We start from the raw sequence: 24,196 nt of genomic DNA on the forward strand, positions 1-24,196 counted from the left end.
TGTTCTATGATACATTTGTCAGAGTTATTTGTCATAAATTATAGCCACAGACTGCACATCAAATGTCTGAGTAATAAATATGGAAACAATCTGGGTAAATGCAAGTTACAACTGTGGTAAAGAACACTTTCAAAGAATGAGGGGGACGGGAATGTATGAGTGTAGGACGTGATAACGTGTGTCTGCACCGGCCCAAAACGTCGTGGAAAATAATTTCAGGGAAAGAGTGGGAACCCCGAGAAAGACAAGATATAGGTAAAGTAGTGTTATTTATTTTTTAAATAAGACAGAACAATCTTGACATTTGCTTGAAAATTGCATATTCTATCTAAAGCGTGCTAAGACGTACTGTATGTAAGGCCACTTCTAAGCTCCACCGCTTTCTGAAAATGACGATACAAGAACCTTTTTTATTCACCACACTAAAATAAATCCTCCAATACTTCTGGTCATATAATTTACCATAAAAATTGAATAAAATAATATGGCTTTCATTTTTCTTACACAAAAGAAAGTGGCCCGTAACGACTGGTGTTGGTAGGTGGTTGATCAGAACCACACCCAGACCGAAAACTCATTTCTGTTGTTTTTTCTTTCTTGGAAACAAGAATTCCAACAGGTTGGATCAGTCTACAGTATACACAGTATACAGTAGCACCTTCGTTCATTCTACAACACTGAGAGTACAACATACATTCAGGTATAAAGTTGGCATTTTCAACAGAAGTCATCTATGACATGAACAGCGCTGTCTCAAGTAAGCGTTTGGCAAGTGCAAAGATCCATTTCTCAAGAAAAAAAATGTTCCACTTGATCTCACCTCATGCATTTTACACGTAAAAACCGCACAAGAATTTAGTCAGAAGTCGTATCCGTCCTCTGTATAATGAGAAAAGCTGTCTGCTTTTGGCCGTGCAGCTCTTAGGAGGCACAGGATTCTTGAGCAGCACGGCGGATTTGACCGATCCAAACACTGTCAGTGATTCACGGTGGTCTGACAGACCAAAATTAAAGGCTTCTTCAAACACCAATAAAAAGACGCAGACAAATGGCACAAATTAGTAGTCGCAAAGAAACATCTCAACACCATAAAAAAAAACTTGCAGTCAGGTGGCACATGAAAGCAAGCAGGTGTTGGTTGTTTATTAGCAGTCTGATACGAGGACGTCCTGCAGCGCTAACTTGAGAACCCCGTCATTTGAAGACACAGTCACTCAGGATGGACCGTCGTTCAACGTCACGCAGCTGACTCTGAAGGTACCTCTGATAGGTTTGTTTTAGACCTAAGAGAGGGAAAACAAAGTGAGAAATCTCTGGGAAAAACTCCAACATGTACAGATGACCAAGAGGAGGAGTAAAAATCAGACCTGTTGTGGGTCATGTGGCTCTTGACGAGGTGTCCGGCGGCTAGAGCTGCCATCAGGGAGAGCTCCCCCGCCAGGACGGTGGCACAAACTACACGGGCCAGCTGCCGGGCGTTCTCACCTGGCTGGTCCGGACTACTACCTTGAACACCAAGCATCTAGAAACACAGATTGGAACAGATAGGGTTTTGTCAGGGAAAGAAAAACATCTGGGATTTGAGTGAGTGGTAAGATGCATCTCTTTCATGTGTTCTTGGCTATTCAAGCTGTTCTTCTACTAGAGTCCGGCTTTATTGGCACATATCAGCAGATTCTATTTAAAGTCACTCAGTTTCCTCCTTTATCTGCTGTAGAAAGTTCGTTTGATTCATCACTCAGTCACTGGAGGGGCATCGTTCCCTTTGCCCTCCGTCTGCTACGTCTGCAAAACACTCAGCTGTCATCTGTGCAGCTGGAACTGCAGTCAAAGGTTAGGATTACATCAGCGGACTTTTTTTTTTCTTTGTAGCATCTTTAAACATTTTCTTAGTTAAATGAATCCCTTAACATACTGCAAAGAGAGGGGTTGTATTACTGGGATCAGGGTTTCTGCAGAAAACAGCCAGTCAAATTTACTGCTTTTTAATGCCATTTTAATGCTATACTGTAAAAATGTTAATGCCATGAATGTGAACACAACAAATTACACGAGTTTGGCTGTTTTGTAAAAGATGATTTTTATATGAAACCGTCTCCTCATTTCACTATTTCTGAATGAGGAGACCACCCCTGACCACCCACGGGCTGCAGTCATTCTCTGAATTCCACGTTTTCTTGCCATTTCTGTTGGAATTTGCATTTCCCCATTTCCCAGTTCTCCCCCACTTCTCAAATATGCAATTTTTGGCAACTGTACCCGATTGGCCGGAGCAATTATCGCAATGCTTCAGCATGTTTACGCAGATGCACACATCTGATGAATCGCAGTCTACAATTATATTTTATTCTTATCAAATATTTTTCTTAAACAGCAGAAAGAAATTCTAATGCCACTAAGAATCAAATTTAATGAATTTTAATGCCATTTAAGGCCTTAATTTTCACAAAATCATTTTAAAGACTATTACTGCTTTTTAATGCCCTGCAGAAAGCCTGAAGGACGCTCAAACAACTTGTCTTCATCCTGTGAAATGAAGCTACTATAAAATAAAGGTTGTAACTTTCTCAATCCAAAACCTGCTGGAGGTTTGAAAGGCTTGTAATATCTGTAATAACCAAATCTAACCTAAAGATCACAGATATTTTAGCAAAATCACTTGATTGTCATATTATTTTAAAATTAGTGTTAGTTGTAACTAGATTCTGTAAAATAGGAAATATTTTGCGCTCCTTGGTGCAATTATAAAGCCATTAATGACTCGGTTGTAACTTACAGTTAAGTGACAAAAAAATCCACAACTTTTCAACTCAACTGGGTTGAACTGCAGAACTTCCAGTGGTAAAAGCTAACTCCTGTGAACAACTGGGAAAATTCCAAATTTTTCATGAATTAAATAATTAAATTTGACGGTCCTTTGCTTGTAGTCACCGTTTTGCTGTTTCACTAGGTGCAAATCAATGCACATAAACTGCTTGAAGATGTGAAGAATTTGAACATAAAAGTGCACAAAGTTTGCTCGTTCAGCTTCACTCTAAACTACCAGAGATTGAAGCTTTAACGGTCCAAAAGACTGTCATTTTGAGATTTCTAGTTTCAACCTAGGTATTACTCCGCCAAGGAACGCAGCAGAGTTATGTGACGTTCGGCGTACGTTTGTCTGTCTGCCTGTCTGTGCACAACATTACTCAAAAACAGACAAACGGACTTGGATGAAATTTTCAGGGAAGGTCAGAAATGACACGAGGACCAAGTCATCAGACTTTGGCAGTGACACGGATTTTAGTCTGGATCCACAGATTTGTTGAAGATTTCTGTATTATTGCGAGATAGACAGTGTAACTATGACAACAAGTGAACACTACATCAGCTGCCTGCTGACGATCACATAATTGCGATCCTACTAGAAATTGACCGCTGTGGACTTATTGGGACTTATCTGTCGAAAATCATACAACAACTGAGCAGCCTTGGCAGAGTACTGCGCTCTCTGGGTGCTTTTCTTCTTTTTTGGTCGTCATTGTACAAATGTTTGAATGCATATGGTCATGAAAACTAATTAAAAGCACAATAAATAAGACACTAAGAAAGGTAACACCTTTCAGCCTGATGTTTGGTTTAAAAATGTAATGCTGTTTTACAGTGTTCATTTGATGGAGAATGAAACAGGTCACATGACCACGGTTTAGTGACGGGTCACACCTGTGGGATTGTGGGTCAGATGCAACACTGCCAGAGAGGAAACGATGTGACCTAAAAAACAGAACTATTCTGCACGGTCTGAAAGGCACACATAGTAATTGTTACTTTTAAGTTTTATCTGTTTCATATTTGTTGGCATTATTTGATAAAATACTTTGAATGGACAGTTTAATATATTGTTGATGCAAGCGAGCATGTTGGATCCGTCTAATGACAGAAAACTACCTTGGAAGACTTACTTTTGGAATGCGTTTATTTAGAGACACTTTTTGTGAAACTTTGTGATTGTATCTGAAATGTTTGTATGTCCTGATTTTCATAGTTTTCATGGTGTCAGCTGACTGAGGAGAAAATAAATGTGAAAAGAAATCTGCATGATGTGTGACCTTCATTATAGCAGACTGGAGTAGTTACTAAAGCTTTAAGAAATTATAAAAAGTTCAAACTTGAAGAAAACAATTCCTGCTTGTGCAGGTGAGATGAGATGAGGTGACTACCTGCAGACAGGCCTGCTGTGGTGGCAGGTTGGTTCCTCCTCCCACTGTTCCCAGCTCTATAGAGGGCATCGTGCAGCTCATGTACAGGTCCTCCCCCGTTGGACCAGCAGCCTCCATCTGAGTGATACAGTTGGAGCTCCCCACCGTCTGAGCCGGGTCCTGAACCACGACACAGAAACAGCACCAGAAAATGACCCACAGGGATATGAAAATCTTATATCCTCTACAGATTCTAACCTCAATTTATAAAGTCTTTCTTTATTCCTTAGTTCTTTATAAATCAGATTGCCATAAACATGTATTACATTCATTATTTCTTTATGGTTTTCTACATATAAAAGAGCCTGAACAGAATTAGTATTTTCAGTAACAGAATCATTTACTCATTGAAGGATCTGTTCAGTATCTTTGTTTTTTACATTCAGAGGAGTCTGGACAATATCTAGACCAGAGGTGTCAAACTCATTTAGTTCAGGGGACACATGTAGCCCAGTTTGATCTCAAGTGGGTCGGACCAGTAAAATCGGAGCTTGATAGCCTATAAACAATGGCAACTCCAAATATTTCCCTTTGTTTTAGTTCAAAAAAGTACATTCTGAAAATGTTCACATTTAAAGAGCTATCTTTTTTACAAAACATTATGAACAACCTGAAATTTCTGAAGAAAATTAAGTGTACTTTTTGCCTCAGTTTATCATTGACACATTACAACCTCAAGATAACAGTGTATGTACAAAAGGCACAAAACATATAGTCAGAGGTATCTGAAACTGGACGATAATCTAGTATTTTACTTTAAGATCAAAACAACTTGTTAAAATCTGGAGATTATATTGAATTTTAAATTTACATTCATCTGTGTGGTAATCTGAACCAGTAACCATGCAAACTAAATGGGAAATATTGTGGAAGAAGGTTACGTTGTCCCCCTGCCTTGTAATGTCGAAAATATATACATAAAAAATACATAAAAGTTGTGACAGGATTCCACCTAACCAAACTCTTTTGTACTGGAGCTGCTGACTGACACTTTATTACAGAACAGTCAATGTCTTTAACCCTTTAAGCTTCAGTCAATTCCAGCCGTTTTCAGTACAAAAAATCGCTAATATTCTATTTTTAAATAAAAAAAATTACGAAAAATACGGGGAATATTGGACGCGCATCGGGAGGTGCATTTCCTTGAAAACGACCGATTCGGGGATTTTATACCGACTTCAGGACATGTTTTGGACAAAATAGTTTACTGGCTTGTGTCATCTGATGTAAAAGGTTGGATTATGGCCGTTTTTTGTGGAATCTTTTTTTTTGTGTGTAATAATAAACCCGGAAATGTGAGTCGCGCTGTGTGCTTTGAAGCCGTGTATAGAGAACGGATGGATGAATATTTGTTTTTGTCGGACAAATGTGTTTTTCTCACCCGCTGTGGTAATCGCATCTGAAAGTGGTTTATACCGGCGGATTCATGAGAATCTAAGCTTTCCATCGGTGTATAGTGTTTGTATAATCGCGTTTGCACCCGTCGGACATTCTTGAAATTCCTATGCAAATTAGTAGGTGTACCGCCGGCGGTACACTGAAGCTTAAAGGGTTAAATATTTTCATAATAAGGATTATTTTTTACATTTTGCAAAGTCATCCCATTGGCCAGACTGGACCCTCTGGTGGGCCAGTTTTTGACACCCTTGATCTAGACTTCTACATGTAGAACAATCTGTACACAATCAACAGTACTTTGTGGCTTTTTACCGATGTCTCTGTGTTTTTACACTATCTACTATTTGCTGCAGTAACACTGCAAATGCCCCTCCTGTGGGACCAATAAAAGACTATCTTATGCTGTCTTGTCCTGCACCTGCTCTGTGGCCTGTTAATCACTCATATTAGAAATTGAAATCTAATCTTCTTACAGTAAAATCCTATTTTGCTGCAGAGATCATTCTGGGTTTTTTCACAGCACTAAGTGGGGTAAATCCATTCCTTAATGTGTTGTTCTACTGGTGTACATCTGTCAAAGAAAGTACAGGAAGCCACTGTCTTAACTCCCAGGACTTAACCCTGCTGCCTGTTCTCAAAGCCTGTACTGACTTTGGGAAAAGGGCATTTAAGAACGCTGGCCCTTCGCCTGGAATAAGAAGAAAAACTGGCAGGATCTTAAAAGCTAATTATAGTAAACGCATTCATAGAATCTTTTCATGAGTTGGAAGCAGACACATATAGATGGACTATTATGGCTGATTCACATTGCCATCATCTGATCACTGACACTGATGACTTGTGATACATGTTTTTGTGATTTGGTGATAGTGGAACGCACTCCCAATCTCCATGTCAGCCTTGCTTAAAGTGTATGTACCTCTACAAGCTGCTGAATTGAGCTGCAGCCTGTCTGAGCCATGACGCTCTTATAAAGGAGGATTTTTGTTCTCCTGGTCGAGTTTCTTTAAAAAAAAAAAAAGTCTAGCTCAACTTCTAATACTGACACATTTCTGCTTCTCAAGCACTTTGGAAAATAGTTTCATTTTTCCATTGTCTCTTCTTTCACGTCTCTCACCAGAACATGCTCCACTCTAATAAATACCAATGTCAGTGAAGAGTTACACCGCGAATCATTTCTATCTTATTCCTGAACCACTTGGATACATTTTATAATGTATTAAGTATAGGTTAAGTAAAGCATGCTGAGTGATCCACTACCTGTCCACAGGCGATGTAGATGGCTGCCACAATGTTGGCAGCATGAGCGTTAAATCCTCCTATACTGCCAGCCATGGCTGAGCCCACCAGGTTCTTATTAACGTTCAGCTCCACCAGAGCAGCTGTACTGCTCTTCAGCACCTGCAGATACATTAACAGGCTGCTTTAGTAAGGACAGCATTATTTTGCTAACAGAAAAAAAAACAAAAAAAAACCAGCACCACTAAGCAAAAGCTGTGGAAACTAAAACCGAGGATGAAGTGTTACTCGATTCCACTATTAAAATGTGAAATGCAGGAGAGGAGGTTGGATATTCTTTACCTCCTGGACCACCCTGGCAGGAATGGTGGCCTCACACACGGCAGACTTGCCCCGGCCCAGAATCCAGTTAATGGCAGCAGACTTCTTGTCAGTGCAGTAGTTGCCACTGACTGACAGCACCTCCACGTCTGGATACTGCTGCTGGAGTCTGTGCAGAGCCTGCTCAGTCCCCTAGAGGACACAGCACAAACAAACAAACGTGTTTACAGATGTGGACACGCTGGAAAACGCTGTGGAAACGAGTGAGCTGAATTTGGACGGCAGCTGAAGCTCAGTACGTTAATTTCAACTAAAGTGACTCCTAAGAAAGTTAGCTGGTACCTTGGAGAGCATGTTCATGCCCATGGCGTCCCCGGTCAGAGACTGGAAGCGAATGTACAGGTTTCTGCCGGCTAAGCAAACCAGCAGCTTTTCCAGACGAGCGAACCTACAAAGGGAAAAGAATCATTTATGCTATGTCTGTCCTCACATGTGAGTACAACATTTCATACATGTGATTCTGTACTCATTCTGTTCAGCCTCGCTTCCACACAGCTCCATCTGGAGGCCATAATTCCATATAATATACAGATTAAGATCCCTACCACGTAAGGAAATGCATTTCTTTACAGATGGATGGAAACTTCACTGCAGTCATGGGAGAGAGGTTCACTATATCTGTTTATCAGGATCCAGTTTTATGGATCATTCACAGGACCACCGCACCACCACGGCAGCCAGTTTTTTTAGATTTTCTTTTAATCTTTTACTATCAAAAGTACAAAAATACAGTTTTCTTTCTTTATATATACACTATAGGATCAACAAAGAAACACCCAAAAAGTACAGTTTGGTATATTCTTGTATTAGCAAAACAACCACACAGAAATACATTTCAAACTAATTATACCTAAATCAATGTGACGACAGAACAAAAGAAAATACACTTAATTTAAAGTTAATAAACACTAGATAAAACCAATGAATTTAAATGTACGATTGGAAAAAAAAATCTCTTTCCTGCCATCTGTACGAACCAAATTAGCTTTCTCAATAAATATTTTATAAATGTCATTTGTGTTACTTGTGTACAGTGTTCCTATGGACGTTTTTAAAATAATAATATGAATAATAATACATTTAATTCATGTAGTGCTTTTCTGGGCACTCAGACACTTTACAGCCAAGAATAAAAACAAAAACAGTCAACTAAAATAGAACATGTATAACAGGGTTTCTGCAGAAATCTGCCAGTCAAATTTAATGCTTTTTAATGCTACACTGTAAAAATTTTAATGCCATGAGCGTGAACTCAATAAATCAAATGTGTTTGGTTTTTTTGTAATAGATGATTTTTTTTTTTTAATGAAAACTGTCTCTACATTTCACTATTTCTGAATCCTGAAACCACCCCTGACCACCAACAGGCTGCAGTCATTCTCTGAATTCCACGTTTTCGAGCTGTTTTGCTGGAATTTGCATTTCCCCATTTCCCAGCTCTCCTGGATGGAACAATTATCGCAATGCTTCGGCTGGGTTACGCAGATGCACATATCTGACGAATCGCAGTCTATAATTATATATTACAATCAAATATTTGTCTTGAAAACTGCAGAAGGAATTTTTAATGCCTCAAATTTAATGATTTTTAATGCCATTTAAGGCGTTTAATTTTCACAAAATCAGTTTAATGACATTAATGCTTTTTAATGCCCTGCAGAAACCCTGTATAAAAGCATAAAAACAGTTAAAGCAATCTGAAAAAGGAGTGTTTTTTAACAGATTTGTAGAATTTTAACAAGTTACACTCCACCTTTCATCCATTGACCGTTTATTTTTATATAGTGCAAAGTTCCTAGCCAGAAAAGTTGTATGTCTGGCTGATGTGAGCACAATGTTGACTAAGGCATGTCGTTCCGGTGGGTGGAATGGAAGCATTGGTGCTGTGTCAGTGTAGTTTGTCTACTGACCTGCTGGTCTGGTCGAAGGCCTCTTTGATCAGGCTAAATCCGTCAGAGGTCTCCAGCCAGACTTTGACCTCTGCAGCCCGGCAAGCTGAGGGCAGCCTCACCACAGGTCCCCTGGTCATGCTGTCAGCCAGGATCCTGCTGCTGCAGCCCCCGCTCAGCTGGACAGGAAGGATAACATTGTCACCATGCTTCACACACACACATGCACAGTTAACAGCAGCTACAGACGGGGGACAACTGAAGGGAAAAAACCAACGTGGAGCGTCTTTTTAAGGTCTTGGGTCATCATGTGACGCCAAAACAGCTTCTATATTGATTCTGAAAGTCTCTAGAACTCTACTGACGGGATAAAACAACATTCTTCCAAAAGACATTCCCTCATTTGGCGTTTTGATGATGATGGAGGAGAGCGCTGTCTAACATGTTGGTGCAGAATCTCCCATAGGTGTTCAACTGGAATGAGATCTGGTGACTGTGAAAGCCACAGTTTCTGATTCACATCATTTGCTTCAAACTATTCAGTGACCCCTCGTGCTAACAGAGTTGTTCTGAAAAAGACCCCTCACAGCAGGAAGTGATCACTCAGAACAACTCAGGATTGTCAGGATGATCAATTATGTAGACACCGTGCTGTGAGGACATTTTGGTTGAATTTTCAGAGATTTTCAAACCACCACCAAAGTCAGCAACAATTACACAATAGGGGAAAGAAATGTGTGTTTTTTTTAGCTGCTCTGTAAAATATCCACTGTGTCCATGTTACATTTTTGTAAGGGCTTTAATAGAAACTTGGATTTCTTTTGAAAATCTCAGCTGCCAGCGATAATCCCCTCACAGGATAACAGAGCCACCAGATCTCGTCACTGTGGGGGCCACCAGTTCAGGTCATTCCCTTCAATTTGTCCACCGTCACAGGAGGTTGCTCACTTACAGAAAGCGCTCTGCATCCTCTGTTGGTGCTGGCGATCAGGCAGCCCTCTGTGGTCGCCATGGGAACGTAAAACTGCTTCTCGTCCAACAAAAGAGGACCGGCCACACCTACCGGCACTGGCATGTAGCCGATGACGTTCTCGCAGCAAGTACCCATCACCTACAGTGCAGTAATGGAATACTGATTAAACAAACAATATGCAGCAGCTACAACATAAAAACATCTCACCTGTTAAAAAAACAATTAGGCAACATATAACTGAAGGTGAAAGTTACATTTCTTAACTACACATTTCACAAATAATAACCGTTGTCGGTACCTGTGAGTAGTCGTAGTCCTTATAAGGCAGACAGGCCAAGGCAGCGGGGATGGGAAGTTTGGGTGATAGCATTTGTCTCCTGATGGCCACGCCCCTCTCTGGAGTCTCAAGGACAGCTTCTAGTTTGTAGTTCAGGATTTTACGTGAGGTTACGAGGTTCATCACCTCTGCATCGCTGAGCAAATGAGCACCTCCCTGGAGAACCAGTGATATTTGAACCCATTAGGCAAATACAGACGATAACATGTATTGTGCATTCTCTCTATCTGGCAAACGTACTTGAGGATCTGAGAGGATGGCCATACACTCCTCCAGCGATCGGGGCTCTGGAACACTTTGAGGAACACAAGGTGTCTGAGCGAGGGACTCCCCATAACATGAAACACCTGCTGAAGGCTGAATCCCTTCTGTTGTAGAGGAATCAAGAGAGAGACAACACTCACATGAAGCAACAATTACGTCACTGCTTTTGTGTTTTCCTGAATGAGTAAAGGTGTTTTTTAAAGCAGAAGCAACAATTATGACTCTCACCCTTCTCTCTGACTGCCATGTCAACCTCAGGGGAAAGCTTACAGTCGGAGACAGGTAAGAAGGTAGGGCTGGTTGCCAAGATACCATTTGAGGTCTTGTGGGGTTTGGGGGCTGGGAGGTCCCTCCTGCAGCAGTCCTCTGCCACCCAGGGCTTCTGGGTTGGAGGGGAGCTGATAATAGGACTCTTGAGGGACAGCGAAGACTCCGTCTCTGCTTGCTCAAAGAAGACATATTTCACAGCTAGAAGCAGAGCAAGGCCGAGGGTTATCACCTGCTCCAGGTCCATGCTGGTAGGTGGAAAGACAGACAAAATCAGGGATCAGTGGACATCTCCGCACAGGAGTCAACAACAAAAGACACGGTTACACACAAATATATGGGTGTAAAATGTACATTAAGTTTCTTGTTAATGTTTTACCTGCTGAGCTTCACAGGCCACTGGGTACCAGCAGATTCCAGCCTCTTTGCTATGGGTAATTCTTCTGTGCGATTCTGACCTGAGTGCTCGGCTGTTAGTCGAGTGTGTGCATGAACCAAGGCTAATCCCAGAGACTGAAAGATATCGTCACACAGACACCATAGTTAAGACTCTACACTTCTACGATTTACTTTGTAAATGAGACATGTATAATAAGGTTATTTTGATAAAATATCACAATTTTAAGCTTAGATTTGTACATTTTCTAGACAAAAGTGCACAACACTCATGACTAGTTTAAGGACTGTGAGAAAGCTAAAAATCCAACAAGTCTTTCTATTTACAGCTTCTGGCTCTGACAAATAGTTTCATTCTGGTGACATTTTTTTAAAGAAAATATGCTGTTCAACCCTGCTGGCAGCTTTCAGTTTAGGGTTAGCATATCAGCACTCTTAATATCTGCACAAACAAGGCTGCAAGTACTTTCTCACCATAATGATTTTCACCCTTTGGGTCACAGGGTTGGGCTTGTTATCCTCCTCTTCAGCCAGCACACGGGCAAATTGGCTCAGCTGCCAGATGGGGCGGCCCTCACGACTTTCCCTTGACAGCTATATACACAAATACGGATGAAAATGTATGGTGAGATTGAAGCAGCTCATTGCCTCATCCTGTCAGACGACAGTTTTCCTAAAAATTACATAATACACTTACCTCCAGAACCAGGGAGACACATGCAGGGAAGAACGTCATGAAGACAAAGTAATTGGCCAGGACAGACATACAGCCAAAACAACACATGATCTCTAACTGAGGCACACCTGGAAAACATCACAAACACAACTCATTTCTTTTTCTGCTCCAATTAGCATCAACACAACATTACAAATATACTGGGGCTACAACTCATGACTACTTTTCATTGTCGATACGTCTATCAATTATTCTCCATGAACCAATCAATTGTTTGGTCCACAAAATGGTGAAAAACATCAATTGTTTTGTCCCCAATTCAAAGATATTCAGTCTACTGTAGTAGATCAAGAAAGAAACCAGAAAATGTTCTATTTTAAGAAACTACAATCAGAGACTTTATTCTCCTTTTTTATTGTTACTCAAACCAAAAATGAATCAAAGAAATCTGGGATTATATGAATAGCTGACAAAAAAATCCATGAACCATTGCAGCTGTACAATACACAAAGGATTCTTGTCACCATTTTTCATCAGTGTCAAGTATTAGTAAATCTTACCTGACATGGTTCCAATTCCTATAACCAGACACTCGACCAGAGCATCAAGAGTAAACGTGGGGCCCAGGATGGCCATGCCCTCTGAAATGTTCTCCCTCACCTCCTCCTGTACACAAAACACACAGCCGTATCATCAGTCACCTCATCTGCACTCTTCATATGGAGCAGCGGCAGGTCGTACATATGGTTGGACCAGACGTGTGAAATTACCTGAGAGTTCGAGCTGAGAGCAAATTTGGCTAATGCACAGGCTTTGGACAGGTCGATAAGCAGGAGAAAGAACGGTAGGGCTTCGCTGCAGGGAAAGGAGTCAAATGTCAAAGAGGCAATTTTTTTTTTTACATTTATGATTGATGTGCAGAAATGTTAAAGAGGGAATCTGGAATTTCTAGTCACATTTTCAAGAAGAATGAAACCATTATATCACCCAGATGGTGCACTACATCAACCAACTGACCCCCTGGCTTGAACTGTCAGCTACTTAAACCGTTTGATCTCACTAGCAAACAGCTGTACTGTTATCTCAGACTACGTTAGCTACACATTAAATACTGTTAGGCCAGCAAACGTGTTGGTTTCAAAAGCCTCTTCTTCAAACATTCCTTGGAACCATTTTTTTAAAGGACTTTTTATAGCTATGCTTTGTCTACTTAAAAAGGCAGCAGGAAACTCTCCAGCACTCTAAACACAGGCAGAGATTTATTTCTCCTTCTCACGAGCCTCTTGATCAAAATCGCATAAATTGGATTCTGGGAAGCATTAGTAAACTTAGTCATACATGGAAACTCTCCAAGTAGATCATAAACCATCGGCAGTAATCTTGAGTGTACGTGAGTGCATTACAAAAACTCACTTAAGGCCTGTCAGCTCTTTCCCAAAGAAGTGGATAACCACGGTACTGAAGACAAAGCTGGAAAACACAGTAAATAATCCAGCAATACCTGCAGAAAGAGAGCAAACAAAATGTTGACAATTTACTGAACTGATATTTCTGTTTGTTAACTATAGCCCAGGGTTTGATGGAACCAAACACATCTACATATTTTTTTGTGTTGAAAAACAAATAAAACATTCTGAATTCATATTATGTTTTCCATTATGTTTTCCAAAGCTGAATGTAGCTTTACAGAAGTGTAAATACTTTAAAAGTCCAGTTGAGCACCAGAAAAACTAATATTGTGTCAAAAATACGGCTAAGTGTATACTGTGTGTGATATATGTAGTAGTGCTATTCAAGCTCCGTACTGAACAAGCTATAACATCTCATTATACTGACCCAGTATATATTTGGATCCAAGTTGTCGGAGATTCTTGAACTGGAAATAGATATAAATGATGGCCATGCAGCGGGTGACTGTCAGAATGATAATGTCACTGCTCTGGACTTTCTGTAAGAGATCAGACAAACACATGTCCTCATGTCTTCTTAGTAGCATATACAGTTGCACTCAAAATTATTCAACCCCCATTGCAAGTCAGGTTTAACGGGGAAATTTACAAACTTATAGTTTTTGATAAGCAACTCAAACAAGAACATTTCAAATAGCTCAACACAACCAGGATTACAGGCGGTTTCTCCAAATTCAAGACAAAATGCTACTTTTAATGACTACTGCAGTCTCAAAATTATTCAGTCCCTTGTTAGCAAGCATCTTTAGTACTTAGTAGAGCACCATTTTGCTGACCAGGTTCCGATAGCACTCCTGCGGAACCTTAGCCCATTCCTCATTGGCTAAAGTCTCCAGCTCTTTAATACTCTCGGGCTGACGTGTTGTAACCACCTTCTTCAATTCTCACCAAAGATTTTCTGCAGGATTCAAGGCGACTGCGATGGCCACTCTAGTATCATCTGGGACTTTTTCTGAAACCAAGTCTAGGTGGACTTTGAGGTATGCTTGGAGTCATTATCCAATAGGAAAGTCCAATGATGTCCAAGCTTCAGTTTCCTCACAGACGGCATGACATTTTCTCCAAGTGTTTGCTGAAACTAGACTGAATCTATCTTGCCTTCCTAACGCTGCAGGTTTTCAGTGCCAGAAGTTGCAAAGCAGCCCCAGAGTGTCACCAAGCCACCACCATGCTTCACTGTAGGCAGGGTGTTCTTTTCAGCGAATGCCTCATTCTTCCTCCTCCAGACAGACCGCTGATCCATCAGCCCAAAAAGTTCCAGTTTTGTTTCATCCCTTCACAGAACAGAATCCCCAAACTTCTGTTTTTTATTTAGATGGTTTTGAGTGCACTGGAGGCGACTTTTCTTGTGCTTTTGGGTCAGTAGTGGTGTACGTCTTGGAGTTTGTGCATGGAGACCTTCAGCGTTTAGTGCATGCCTTACTGCAGACACTTGGTGACCCTAAGTGTCACGAAGACTTGCTGCAGGTCTTTTGCAGTCATTTGAAGGTTTATGGTAGCCTAGCCGCGCTAGACAACCCACGGCAACAAATTTAATTCTCTGCCAGGGTGGGTCTAGTTACCCTCCATAAGGCTCGAGGTTGGATGCTCCTAAAACTGGCCGGACGAATCACCATGAAGTGTAGAGTCAGAAGGTGGGCGTAACTAAGTGACGACAGAGGCGCGACGATTCTGACAGAAACAACCGGAAACAACTAGCACGGCAACGAATTTAATTCTCTGTCAGGGTCGACAACAAGAACGACAACAGTCGTTGAGGTCCATTAGCACCGACTCTGAATAATCTTTCTGTTAACACGTCTGTAATATACTTGAGCTTCACCCATTGACTGTATAAATAAGGCTTCACCGAACTACCGCATCCTCCGATTTCCGGCGCTCTAGGAGCCTATTCGTTGCGCTGATTGGTTGTATACCTACCCAATTGCTGCAGAGTGATTTGATAGACAACCTTTTAGGCCGCCTCCCTCCCTGTCGAGCGTGCCTAGACCCTTGTGTCTTCAGAGCATGGGTCTAGCGTGGCTAGGCTAGGTTTATGGCCACCTGACTCCTCAAATATCCGATGGCAGCTGCTGATAGCTTCCTCTTTCTGCCATGTCCAGGTAGTGTAGCCACTATTCCTTTAATGTTACATTTGCAACTATGTATGGTGCTCTGTCTTGCAACTCTTGCCACTTTACATACCAAGACAACTAATTTGTTTGATCCTTGAAATCAGCACCTCACAGCTCTGTGTGACAAGTGAAAAGCCAGACTGAAACGCCATCCAAAGCAAAAAAAAAAAAAAAACTATATTGGATGCTTCTGCCAGCATTACACTTTCTTCTGAATTACACTCTAATTTTGTAGCAGATAAACATGTCTACAAAACTACCCCAATTATTTTTAGAGTGATTAACTCGTTCCTAACTATTTGATGAATCTTGATAATAGTTTTATTCAGTATAATGCTCGTTTCACTTGCTCATAAGTGCCAGACGAACACCAGCCTCACCTCCTCGACTTTGGGACAGTCATTCCAGCTGCACATCTGGTTGCTGGCTGAAAGGTTGTTCATAGACACAAGGCAGACAGTGAGAGCCAGGGTCCCCACTATGACCTCCCAGGGGTGGGAGGCCACTAGCAGGCCGTGGAGCCTGAACAGACGTGCCAGCATGGTCTCAGGATGCCTTCCTGCTACTGAAGGTCGCAATCGTACCTAGGGCTAAACACAATGCAAAAATAAAATTGAGGAAAATTGTGATTCTTTTGACAGATATCCCAATATAAGTCACAATTTAAGTAGGGACAGCCATTTTTGTAATTAATTTACACTAAAACTAAACAAAGAAGTAATTTTGCTGTGGTCTATACTACAGTTGCAACAATTAAGCAATCATTTATTAACTATGAAATGAATCAATCGTCACTTTAATGATCAATTAATAGATTTCAGTACTTTTTTTTAATAAAGTTATGTCAAAAATCTCTAATTCCAGCTTCCTAAATTAGAATGTTTGGGCATTTATTATTCCTCTATGACAGTAAACTGACAATCTTTGGGTTGGGGACAAAAGAAGACATTTGATATTTTAAGATATTTGTTATGTTGGACTCTGGGAAACACTGAATGATTTTTTGAACTATTATTATCATTTAACATTTCATAGACCAAATACATCGAGAAATTAACACATTAGTCGACAATGGAAAAAATGCGATTTGCAGAACTAGTCTGTACCAAATAGGTATGTTCTATTCTGGCCAGAACATCTCTGCAGCACCAAACTCTCTAACTTATAATCAAAAGATTGCAGCTCCTGCGATTTGGATGTTACACGTCGCCATATTACGCTTACTATAATATTACGATTACGTGTTCAGATCCAGCCTAACTAAAGGACCACTGCATCACCGACAAATGGCAGGCACACACCTACCGGGTACACACTTCTGTATGTTTAGCCGACAGCTGTATGGCCACTATACAGCTTATTCTTGACTGTTAACTACTGTAAAAGATTACCGTTTGTTCAAAATCTACAGACTCACTTTAAAAAAAAAAAAGAGAGACACAGGCAGCCTCTCCCTCTAAGCCTTGTTGTTGGTTAGCATTAGCTACATCTTAGCAGCTACTACTCCCTACAGTTAACATTGGTTAGCATTAGCTACAATAGCCGTCACACCCAGACTGACTTACACGGCCTGTCTGTAAGGTCTATTACTTCCACAGCCTTGGGACACTTTATTAACTACTGTTTTGTGATTAAATAAAATTCACGTACTTCCAAAGGTCGATTTCACAGCGGTCAGAGAGTCATTATCATGGTGGTGATGTTGCCCCTCACATGAAGCCTTGCACTGATGTAACCGAACCAATATGGCGATGCGGAAATCCTGACGAGAGTGCGAAACGTCAGTGGGCGTGGCCAAACGTGACGCTCAGGGTCTTCGTGAAAACAACTTCTTCTTCTTCTTCTTTTTGTTTAATGGCAGTTGGCACGCAACTTTAGGTGCATTACCGCCACCTTCTGGAATGGAGTGTGGGGCAGGAAGGCCCCAGCAGCCCTTAAACCCTCTCTCTTAAACCTGTTCTTTCCATAAATAAAAGCAATGCTCTAGCAACATGTTTCAAAGATAAATTACTCAAAATTTCCCTGACCTCGAATTTAATTTTACTATCACAGACTTTCCTCTTGAATACTCTTCTCTGCTGCTGAAACTTGGGGCAATAAATCAATACATGTTCAACATTCTCCTCCACTCTACAGCATTCACATTCCCCTGTATTATGCTTACCAATAATTCTCAGAGTGCTATTCAGCCCTGTGTGCCCGAGTCTTAATCGTGACAAGACATCCTCCTCTTTCCGGCCTAAACAGCCCTGTTCTACTAAATTCCTCTCTACACTTCTTTGAATGGAGTAATAAAAGCGACCTTTCAAGCAGGTATCCCATTGTCTTTGCCATTTCTTCTTCATTTGTTCTTTAACTATTGTTTTAACTTCAGATCTACTATACTTCATGGGAAAGTCAATTACACTTTTAGCAGCCCCTCTTTTTGCATATTTGTCTGCAAACTCATTTCCATCCACTCCTATGTGTGCCGGAACCCACAAAATAATAACTTGCTTGCCTTGTCTCCCTAGCCTATAACTAACTTGACCAATTTCACATATAATATCTTGTCTAGCCTCAGATTTCAAATTTTTAACACTTATTGCTGCACTGCTGGAGTCAGTTGCAATCACAGTTCTCTCTTTTCCATTGTCCTCTGTCCAGTTTAAAGCCAGCAATATTGCTGCCAATTCCCCAGTGTACACTGATAACTTATCGCTTGTTCTTTTATTAATAGCAATGCCTAATTCAGGAATAACAAAGGACACTCCAACCTGACCTGAAAGTGACCTTGACGCATCAGTATAAATAACCAAATCATTTGAATAAACATAAGAAATATACCCATTAACAGAACCACTACTACACTTCTTTTCCAATAAGCTTAGATCCACCTTTATCTCTGTCAATAACCATGGAGGAGTAAGAGAAATTGAAACCGTTGGACTTATTTCAAGTTGATCTATTCCGGACTCTTGTGTCATGCTTTCTATTACCCATCCAAAGCTATTAATCTGCACCTTTTCTTTTTCCTGACTTGGCTGCAACACGTTCAACACCGGATGACTTTGTCTATGTCCCTGCAAGTTAGCCCAATAAGTCAGAGCTAATTGCATCCTTCTAAACTCTAATGGCATCTCTCCCATCTCCACTTGAATGGCATCTACTGGGGTTGTTTTCATTGCTCCACAGCATAACCTCAATGCAAGACTCTGAACAACTTCCAATTTTTTCAGGTTGGTCTTGGCAGCTGAACTGTAAACTACACAGCCATAATCTATCACTGATCTAACCATAGCAATATAAATTGCTTTAAGACAATTCCGGCTAGCTCCCCAACGTGAAAACAACATTGAAAGTAACACAGTTTAAATCAAAGACTCTTAAATGTATTTCTTTTTTTTTTTTTAACTTGGACTTGTTTTTTTCTAAAAATATTATGTACACATTATATTGTTGTTTTGCTGGATATTATAATAAAATTTAAAACAATTTGGCCACATGGAGGTTTAATGTCATATGAGTGTCACATGTAAGATGTGTGTAATGATGACTCCACAAAGATAGATTTATACATAGTTGGATGTATGGATTGAGATAGCATTTTGATTATATTTCACATTTATGAAAAGACATTTATTCCTTTTGGTTGTGAAAACATGTGTACTTTTACGAAATATCTCTTATTTAATAAATAAATCTATGTAAAATTACAAAACCTATACTTTCTGTTGTCATTAATTGTATCCGATTTTAAAGAATATGTGCTGTATTTATTTTAAATGTAACAGCAAAATTTTATTTAGCATTATTTATGTAACAAACAAAAAAGAAAATACTGGTCAAGCTACAATAAACATGCAAATATATTATATATGTAAAAAAGATCTATTTACATTTTAAAAAATGAAATTCTGTATTTAACCACAGTTGCTTTTCACTGGTGTTTAATATTGTTTTGCATTCAACATGTAAATCAGTCCTTTTTGTAGTTTTATTGGGAATTTTGTACATTTCAAAAAATAGGAAAACAATCTGTGGAATATAAATGAAAAATTCTATAAAATTACAAATGTTTTTTTTTTGTTTTCTTTTGGTTTGTAGAGTGTGAAAGTAAAATGTCAAGAAATGAATGTGCAGAAATGGATCCATAAATTCCACACCAAGATTTAAAGGGATTTTATTGTCATATGCAGCAATGAACAAGTCATGAGTGCAATGAAATTCTTTGTATCTTGTGCAGTAAAAGAGACTGATTACTGACATCACACATACTGAGATGACAAATATTCAATGCTTGCAGAACACTGCAAAAAAGAGCATGGATTTAAAAAATTGATGAAAAGTCTGTCGAAATATGCACACTCTGTAGTGCAAAGTCTGCATTGAGTCTTTTGTTATCACGGGGAGGGGATGGGGCAGTGTCATGAACGTGTTCAATCAGTCTTATGGCCTACAGGGGTTAGAAACTGTCCTTGAAACTGTAGATTCTGTACTTTAGCATCAGCCAGATGGCAGCAGTGTGAAGAGGTGGTGCTGTGAGTGGGTGTGGTCCCTGATGGTGTTGGCCCTTCTGAGCACTCTGTGCTGATCAACAATCAAGAATCTTTATTGTCACTGTATCTCCACACAGCAAAATTACAGTTGGTGACTCCCAGCTATAGACAGATAACCATGCACACTATATACAAATAAAATAACTTCTTTTTTAAATCCTCAAAAATATAAATATGTAAACAGAGTTAGTGCACATGGGCAGTAGGATGAGTGTAAAGTGCAGTCCAGTGCAAGACTCATTTCTTTATTGTACATAGTGTGTCTGCTGTGTGTGTAGGGGGAAAATAGACTGAACAGCTCTGGGATTAAAAAAAAACAAAACTGTTTTTCAGTCTGGAGAGTTTTTATGCTCCTGTACTGTTTGCCCGAGGGAAGCGGAACAAACAGTCCATTTCCTGGATGGGTGGGGTTTGCAGCGATATGCCAGGCCTTCCTCTGGACCCGGTCCACGTATATTCAGTCCAGGTCTGGAGGAGGACTTCCCATAATCCCCTGTGCTGTTTTCACCACCCGAGATAAGTTATTTCTGTCCTGAGCTGTGCAGCTCCCGTACTACACTGTGGCACTAAGACAGAGGATGCTTTCTATTGTGGCCCTGTAGAAGTTTGTCGGGAGCTGAGGGGAGAGAGCAGCACGTTTCAGATTCCTAAGGAAGAAGAGTCTTTGTTGAGCCTTCTTCATCAGGTGAGCTGTGTTCAGGGACCAGGTCAGGTCAGATGTAATGTGGACGCCCAGCAGATTGACGTTGTCAACATGATCAGCCGCCTCCCCTTTGATGAGGAGAGGAGCATGCTCTGTCCTCCTGGACCTCCTGTAGTCCACAATGACCTCCTTGGTCTTGTTGCTGTTCAGAACAAGGTTGTTGTCTGAACACCACTGAATAAGGTGCTGGATCTCCTCACTGTAGTGGGTCCCATCATTGTCCAATAGGAGACCCACTGCGGTGGTGTCGTCAGCAAACTTCACGACCATGTTTGTGGAGTGGATGGCAGCGCAGTCACTGATGAATAGTGTGAAGAGGGCTGGGCTGAGCATGCAGCCCTGTGGTGTACCTGTGCTGAGGATCAGTGTGGAGGATGTACTGCCTCCCATTCTCACCATCTGGGGCCTGTTGGTGAGGAAATCTCCGATCCAGTGACACAGCGATGTGGACAGTCCCAGGTTATGGAGCTTCAGTGATAGACACTGATAGACATACTGTAGAGATGGTGGGAACACATCTGAACTGATTTGATTACTCTCTGCAGGTACTTACAGCCCACTTATGTGCAGCTGACAGACACATAGATAAATGCCCTTCAGAATATGTTGGATATTTACCAGCCTGACAGCTTGAACAGGTCACTAGTAGATCAATTTTCTACACCAAATTTGTTGTGGTTTCAGTAATCCCATAGTACCTTAAGGCCTAAGCAATTACAGTGATTTGAAGACTAATGTAAGCTTTTCAGATAGGAAAGAAGAAGACTGAAAGCTGAGAACTGCCAGTGGATCAATGGACAATCAGCAGCTGCAGTATGGAATATGTGAAGAGTTCATTTGCAAAAACAGATAACTCTGTTTTGATACATTTTCAGAAAACTTTTTTTATTGTTTATTTGAGATAATATCAATCAAACTGAAATTGAGTGGATTTGACTCAGTAGTAAAATACATGACAAAATAGAGAAAAATAAATTATTAGTGTTATTATTATGACATATATATATATATATATATATATGTATATATATATATATATATATATATATGTATATATATATATATATATATATATATATATATATATTAAAATATGTTAAAAACATTTTTTCAGAATGAGACTTCTTCCGCTTGGTTTAATAAATGTAAAATATAAAATGGTTCATTTTATATATTGGCAACCCTGACCACAAGAGGTGTTTTGTGTTAATTTATCAACATCACTCCCAAAAAGAAAAAAAGTTTCAAATGTAAAACAACATTTTGAACAAAACCCCAATATCATGTAAAACTATTTCATTTTATATGTAGTTCTTTCCCATGTACAGAAAATGAATGTAACATTATTTTTGTAATGAAAAATGAGTGAATTATCCTCATTGAACAATTATCTGTGAGAGGTACAGAACACCATTGCACTAAATATAGACTGAAATGCAACATAATGGAGCAAATAATGAGATATAAACAATGTTTGCTGGGATTTTTTTGGTTTCTGACTTTTTAGGATAATTAAACATGCCCGGGAACATTATTGCTGTTCCTGACAAACACACCTGACAGGAAGTTTAGATAACATTTAACTCCCTGTGACCTGAAAAATGAAAATAAAAAAATATATATGCATTATTTATCTAATACCATAATTTTGAATTAAATGACATCAAGACAATTTCCAGTTAATATGCTGTTAGTGGGGAGCCCAACCCATCAGAGCCCAATCTGTAACCTGTTAACATTCTTCAAATCCACTAATTTAGAGAGAGAAAATCCACTGATAAGCTTTAATAGTAAAAAATATATTCTTTAAACAGCTAACCTTTTGAAAGTGTATGGTAAATGGTCCCCTTTGTTACAACTCCTCTGTGCCGCTAGCATTAGCTGTCAACCTCTAGGAACTCCTGAGACCCTTCACAGTCCATTAGGGTGAATGGAGATGTCGCAACTCTCTCTTTCAAGGACTCTGATACAGCGTTGGTCACTTGTGCATTGTTAGCTCAGAATCATGTCAAATGACATCTAGGTTGCAGGCCTCACAACATAAGGCATATATTGAGAGTGGAGTCGCAGGCCAGAAATCACACTCCAGTAATTAGTCACATATTTGCCACAGAGCCATTGAAGCTGTTGAAGCTACTTATGGACTGTTGTGTTCCTGATCCTGGAGGGCTTGGTGAAGTTGGCCAACATTTTGGTTGAACAGGACCACTTTGCTGGACAGCCAAAGCCATCCGAAACTGTTTCTTTAATGACATTCAAGTGTCGACCTAAGATCCTAACTGACAGACCAGCATCCATCATCCCTACCGCCCATTCTTACCCTCCTCTTGTCTTTTCTAACATCATGTCATTTGAACAAAGCTGCATTCTAAGGACTGTATGTGTGCTAATGAGTCATTTAATCTGATTGTCCTTTAAACTCGCATTTCCTCATAACAAAACTTCTTTTTAATTACAACTTATTTTGTGATTGGTTGTTAAGTTTTTAAGCTAATTCCTTATTTTAAAAAAATGAAATTTAGCATGCATATACAGTCTATGAGCATGCAGTATATCTTATCACTGGAAATAGTTTGCACTGTTCAAGCAAACAAACATTACCTTACTACAGGTATTTCTTTGAAAAGCTTTATGTTGTGAAAACAGATCTGGAAATTTGTGTTTCTTGTGCCTTAACTTGTAATTTTGTAAAGACGTTATTTATTTTTCGCTATTTTTTATTTTATTATCTGAAAATACCAGAATTTGCACATTATTTTACATTTTTGTCTGCCGGATCTCATCATTTCTAAAAAATAAATCGGACATTACAATCAAACAGTTACTCAGTACTTGAGTAGTCTTTTCACCAAATACTTTTTTACTTTTACTTGAGTAATTTTTTGGATGAGTACTTTTTACTTCTACTTGGGTGATGTTATTTTGAAGTAACGTTAGTCTTGAGTACAATTTTTGGCTACTCTACCCACTTCTGTTTATTACGGAGAATCTTTTTTACAATCCCCAGCACTCACTCGCAGGATAGAAAGGGACGGGGTCGGCTCCAGGGAGTGGCAGTCCTCCGGATGGCCCTCGTCGGGGCAGTCCAGATGTAGTGATAGGTCCCTATGTGCTGTAGGAACGATCAGACTGTAAGGTGTAAAAGGGAAGAACAATAAAGGACGGACGGGTAACAGAACATAGCATGAGTGGTTATCTTGTAGGTTTATTATTGTACCTGAGAACAATAGAACACCAGGGAGGAGGCTTCCCTTGCCAAGTAAGGGTCCACGCCCTTACTTGGCAAGAGTGGCAGGGGTCCAGGAACGACAGAG

At 40.0% G+C, this 24,196-nt stretch overlaps 1 protein-coding gene across 1 annotated transcript; it reads right to left on the reverse strand.

Annotated features, from left to right (window-relative positions):
- Nucleotides 1–250: 250 nt before the first annotated feature.
- Nucleotides 251–17,432, reverse strand: LOC110956479 (3-hydroxy-3-methylglutaryl-coenzyme A reductase-like). The gene is made up of 20 exons (XM_022201990.2): nt 17,292–17,432; nt 16,022–16,231; nt 13,895–14,006; nt 13,472–13,559; nt 12,829–12,913; nt 12,619–12,724; nt 12,080–12,186; nt 11,857–11,976; nt 11,366–11,499; nt 10,948–11,234; nt 10,696–10,823; nt 10,417–10,611; nt 10,098–10,256; nt 9,167–9,324; nt 7,539–7,644; nt 7,218–7,388; nt 6,897–7,037; nt 4,200–4,358; nt 1,368–1,522; nt 251–1,283 (listed from the first exon to the last, which is right to left on the reverse strand). Exons 2-20 carry the CDS (start codon nt 16,181–16,183, stop codon nt 1,238–1,240), a joined length of 2,619 nt encoding a protein of 872 aa, XP_022057682.1. The 5' UTR covers nt 16,184–16,231; nt 17,292–17,432; the 3' UTR covers nt 251–1,237.
- Nucleotides 17,433–24,196: the final 6,764 nt, after the last annotated feature.

Source organism: Acanthochromis polyacanthus, chromosome 18 (genome assembly GCF_021347895.1).
Source record: "Acanthochromis polyacanthus isolate Apoly-LR-REF ecotype Palm Island chromosome 18, KAUST_Apoly_ChrSc, whole genome shotgun sequence".
Classification (NCBI taxonomy): Eukaryota; Metazoa; Chordata; class Actinopteri; family Pomacentridae; genus Acanthochromis; species Acanthochromis polyacanthus.

Coding starts and splice junctions, on each gene's coding strand:
- LOC110956479 (XM_022201990.2), bottom strand. CDS start 16,183: ATGCTGGCACGTCTGTTCAGGCTCCACGGCCTGCTAGTGGCCTCCCAC. Junction 10,824..10,947: donor CATGGCAGTCAGAGAGAAGG/GTGAGAGTCATA, acceptor CCTCTACAACAG/AAGGGATTCAGCCTTCAGCA. Junction 4,359..6,896: donor TCTACATCGCCTGTGGACAG/GTAGTGGATCAC, acceptor GTCGTGGTTCAG/GACCCGGCTCAGACGGTGGG.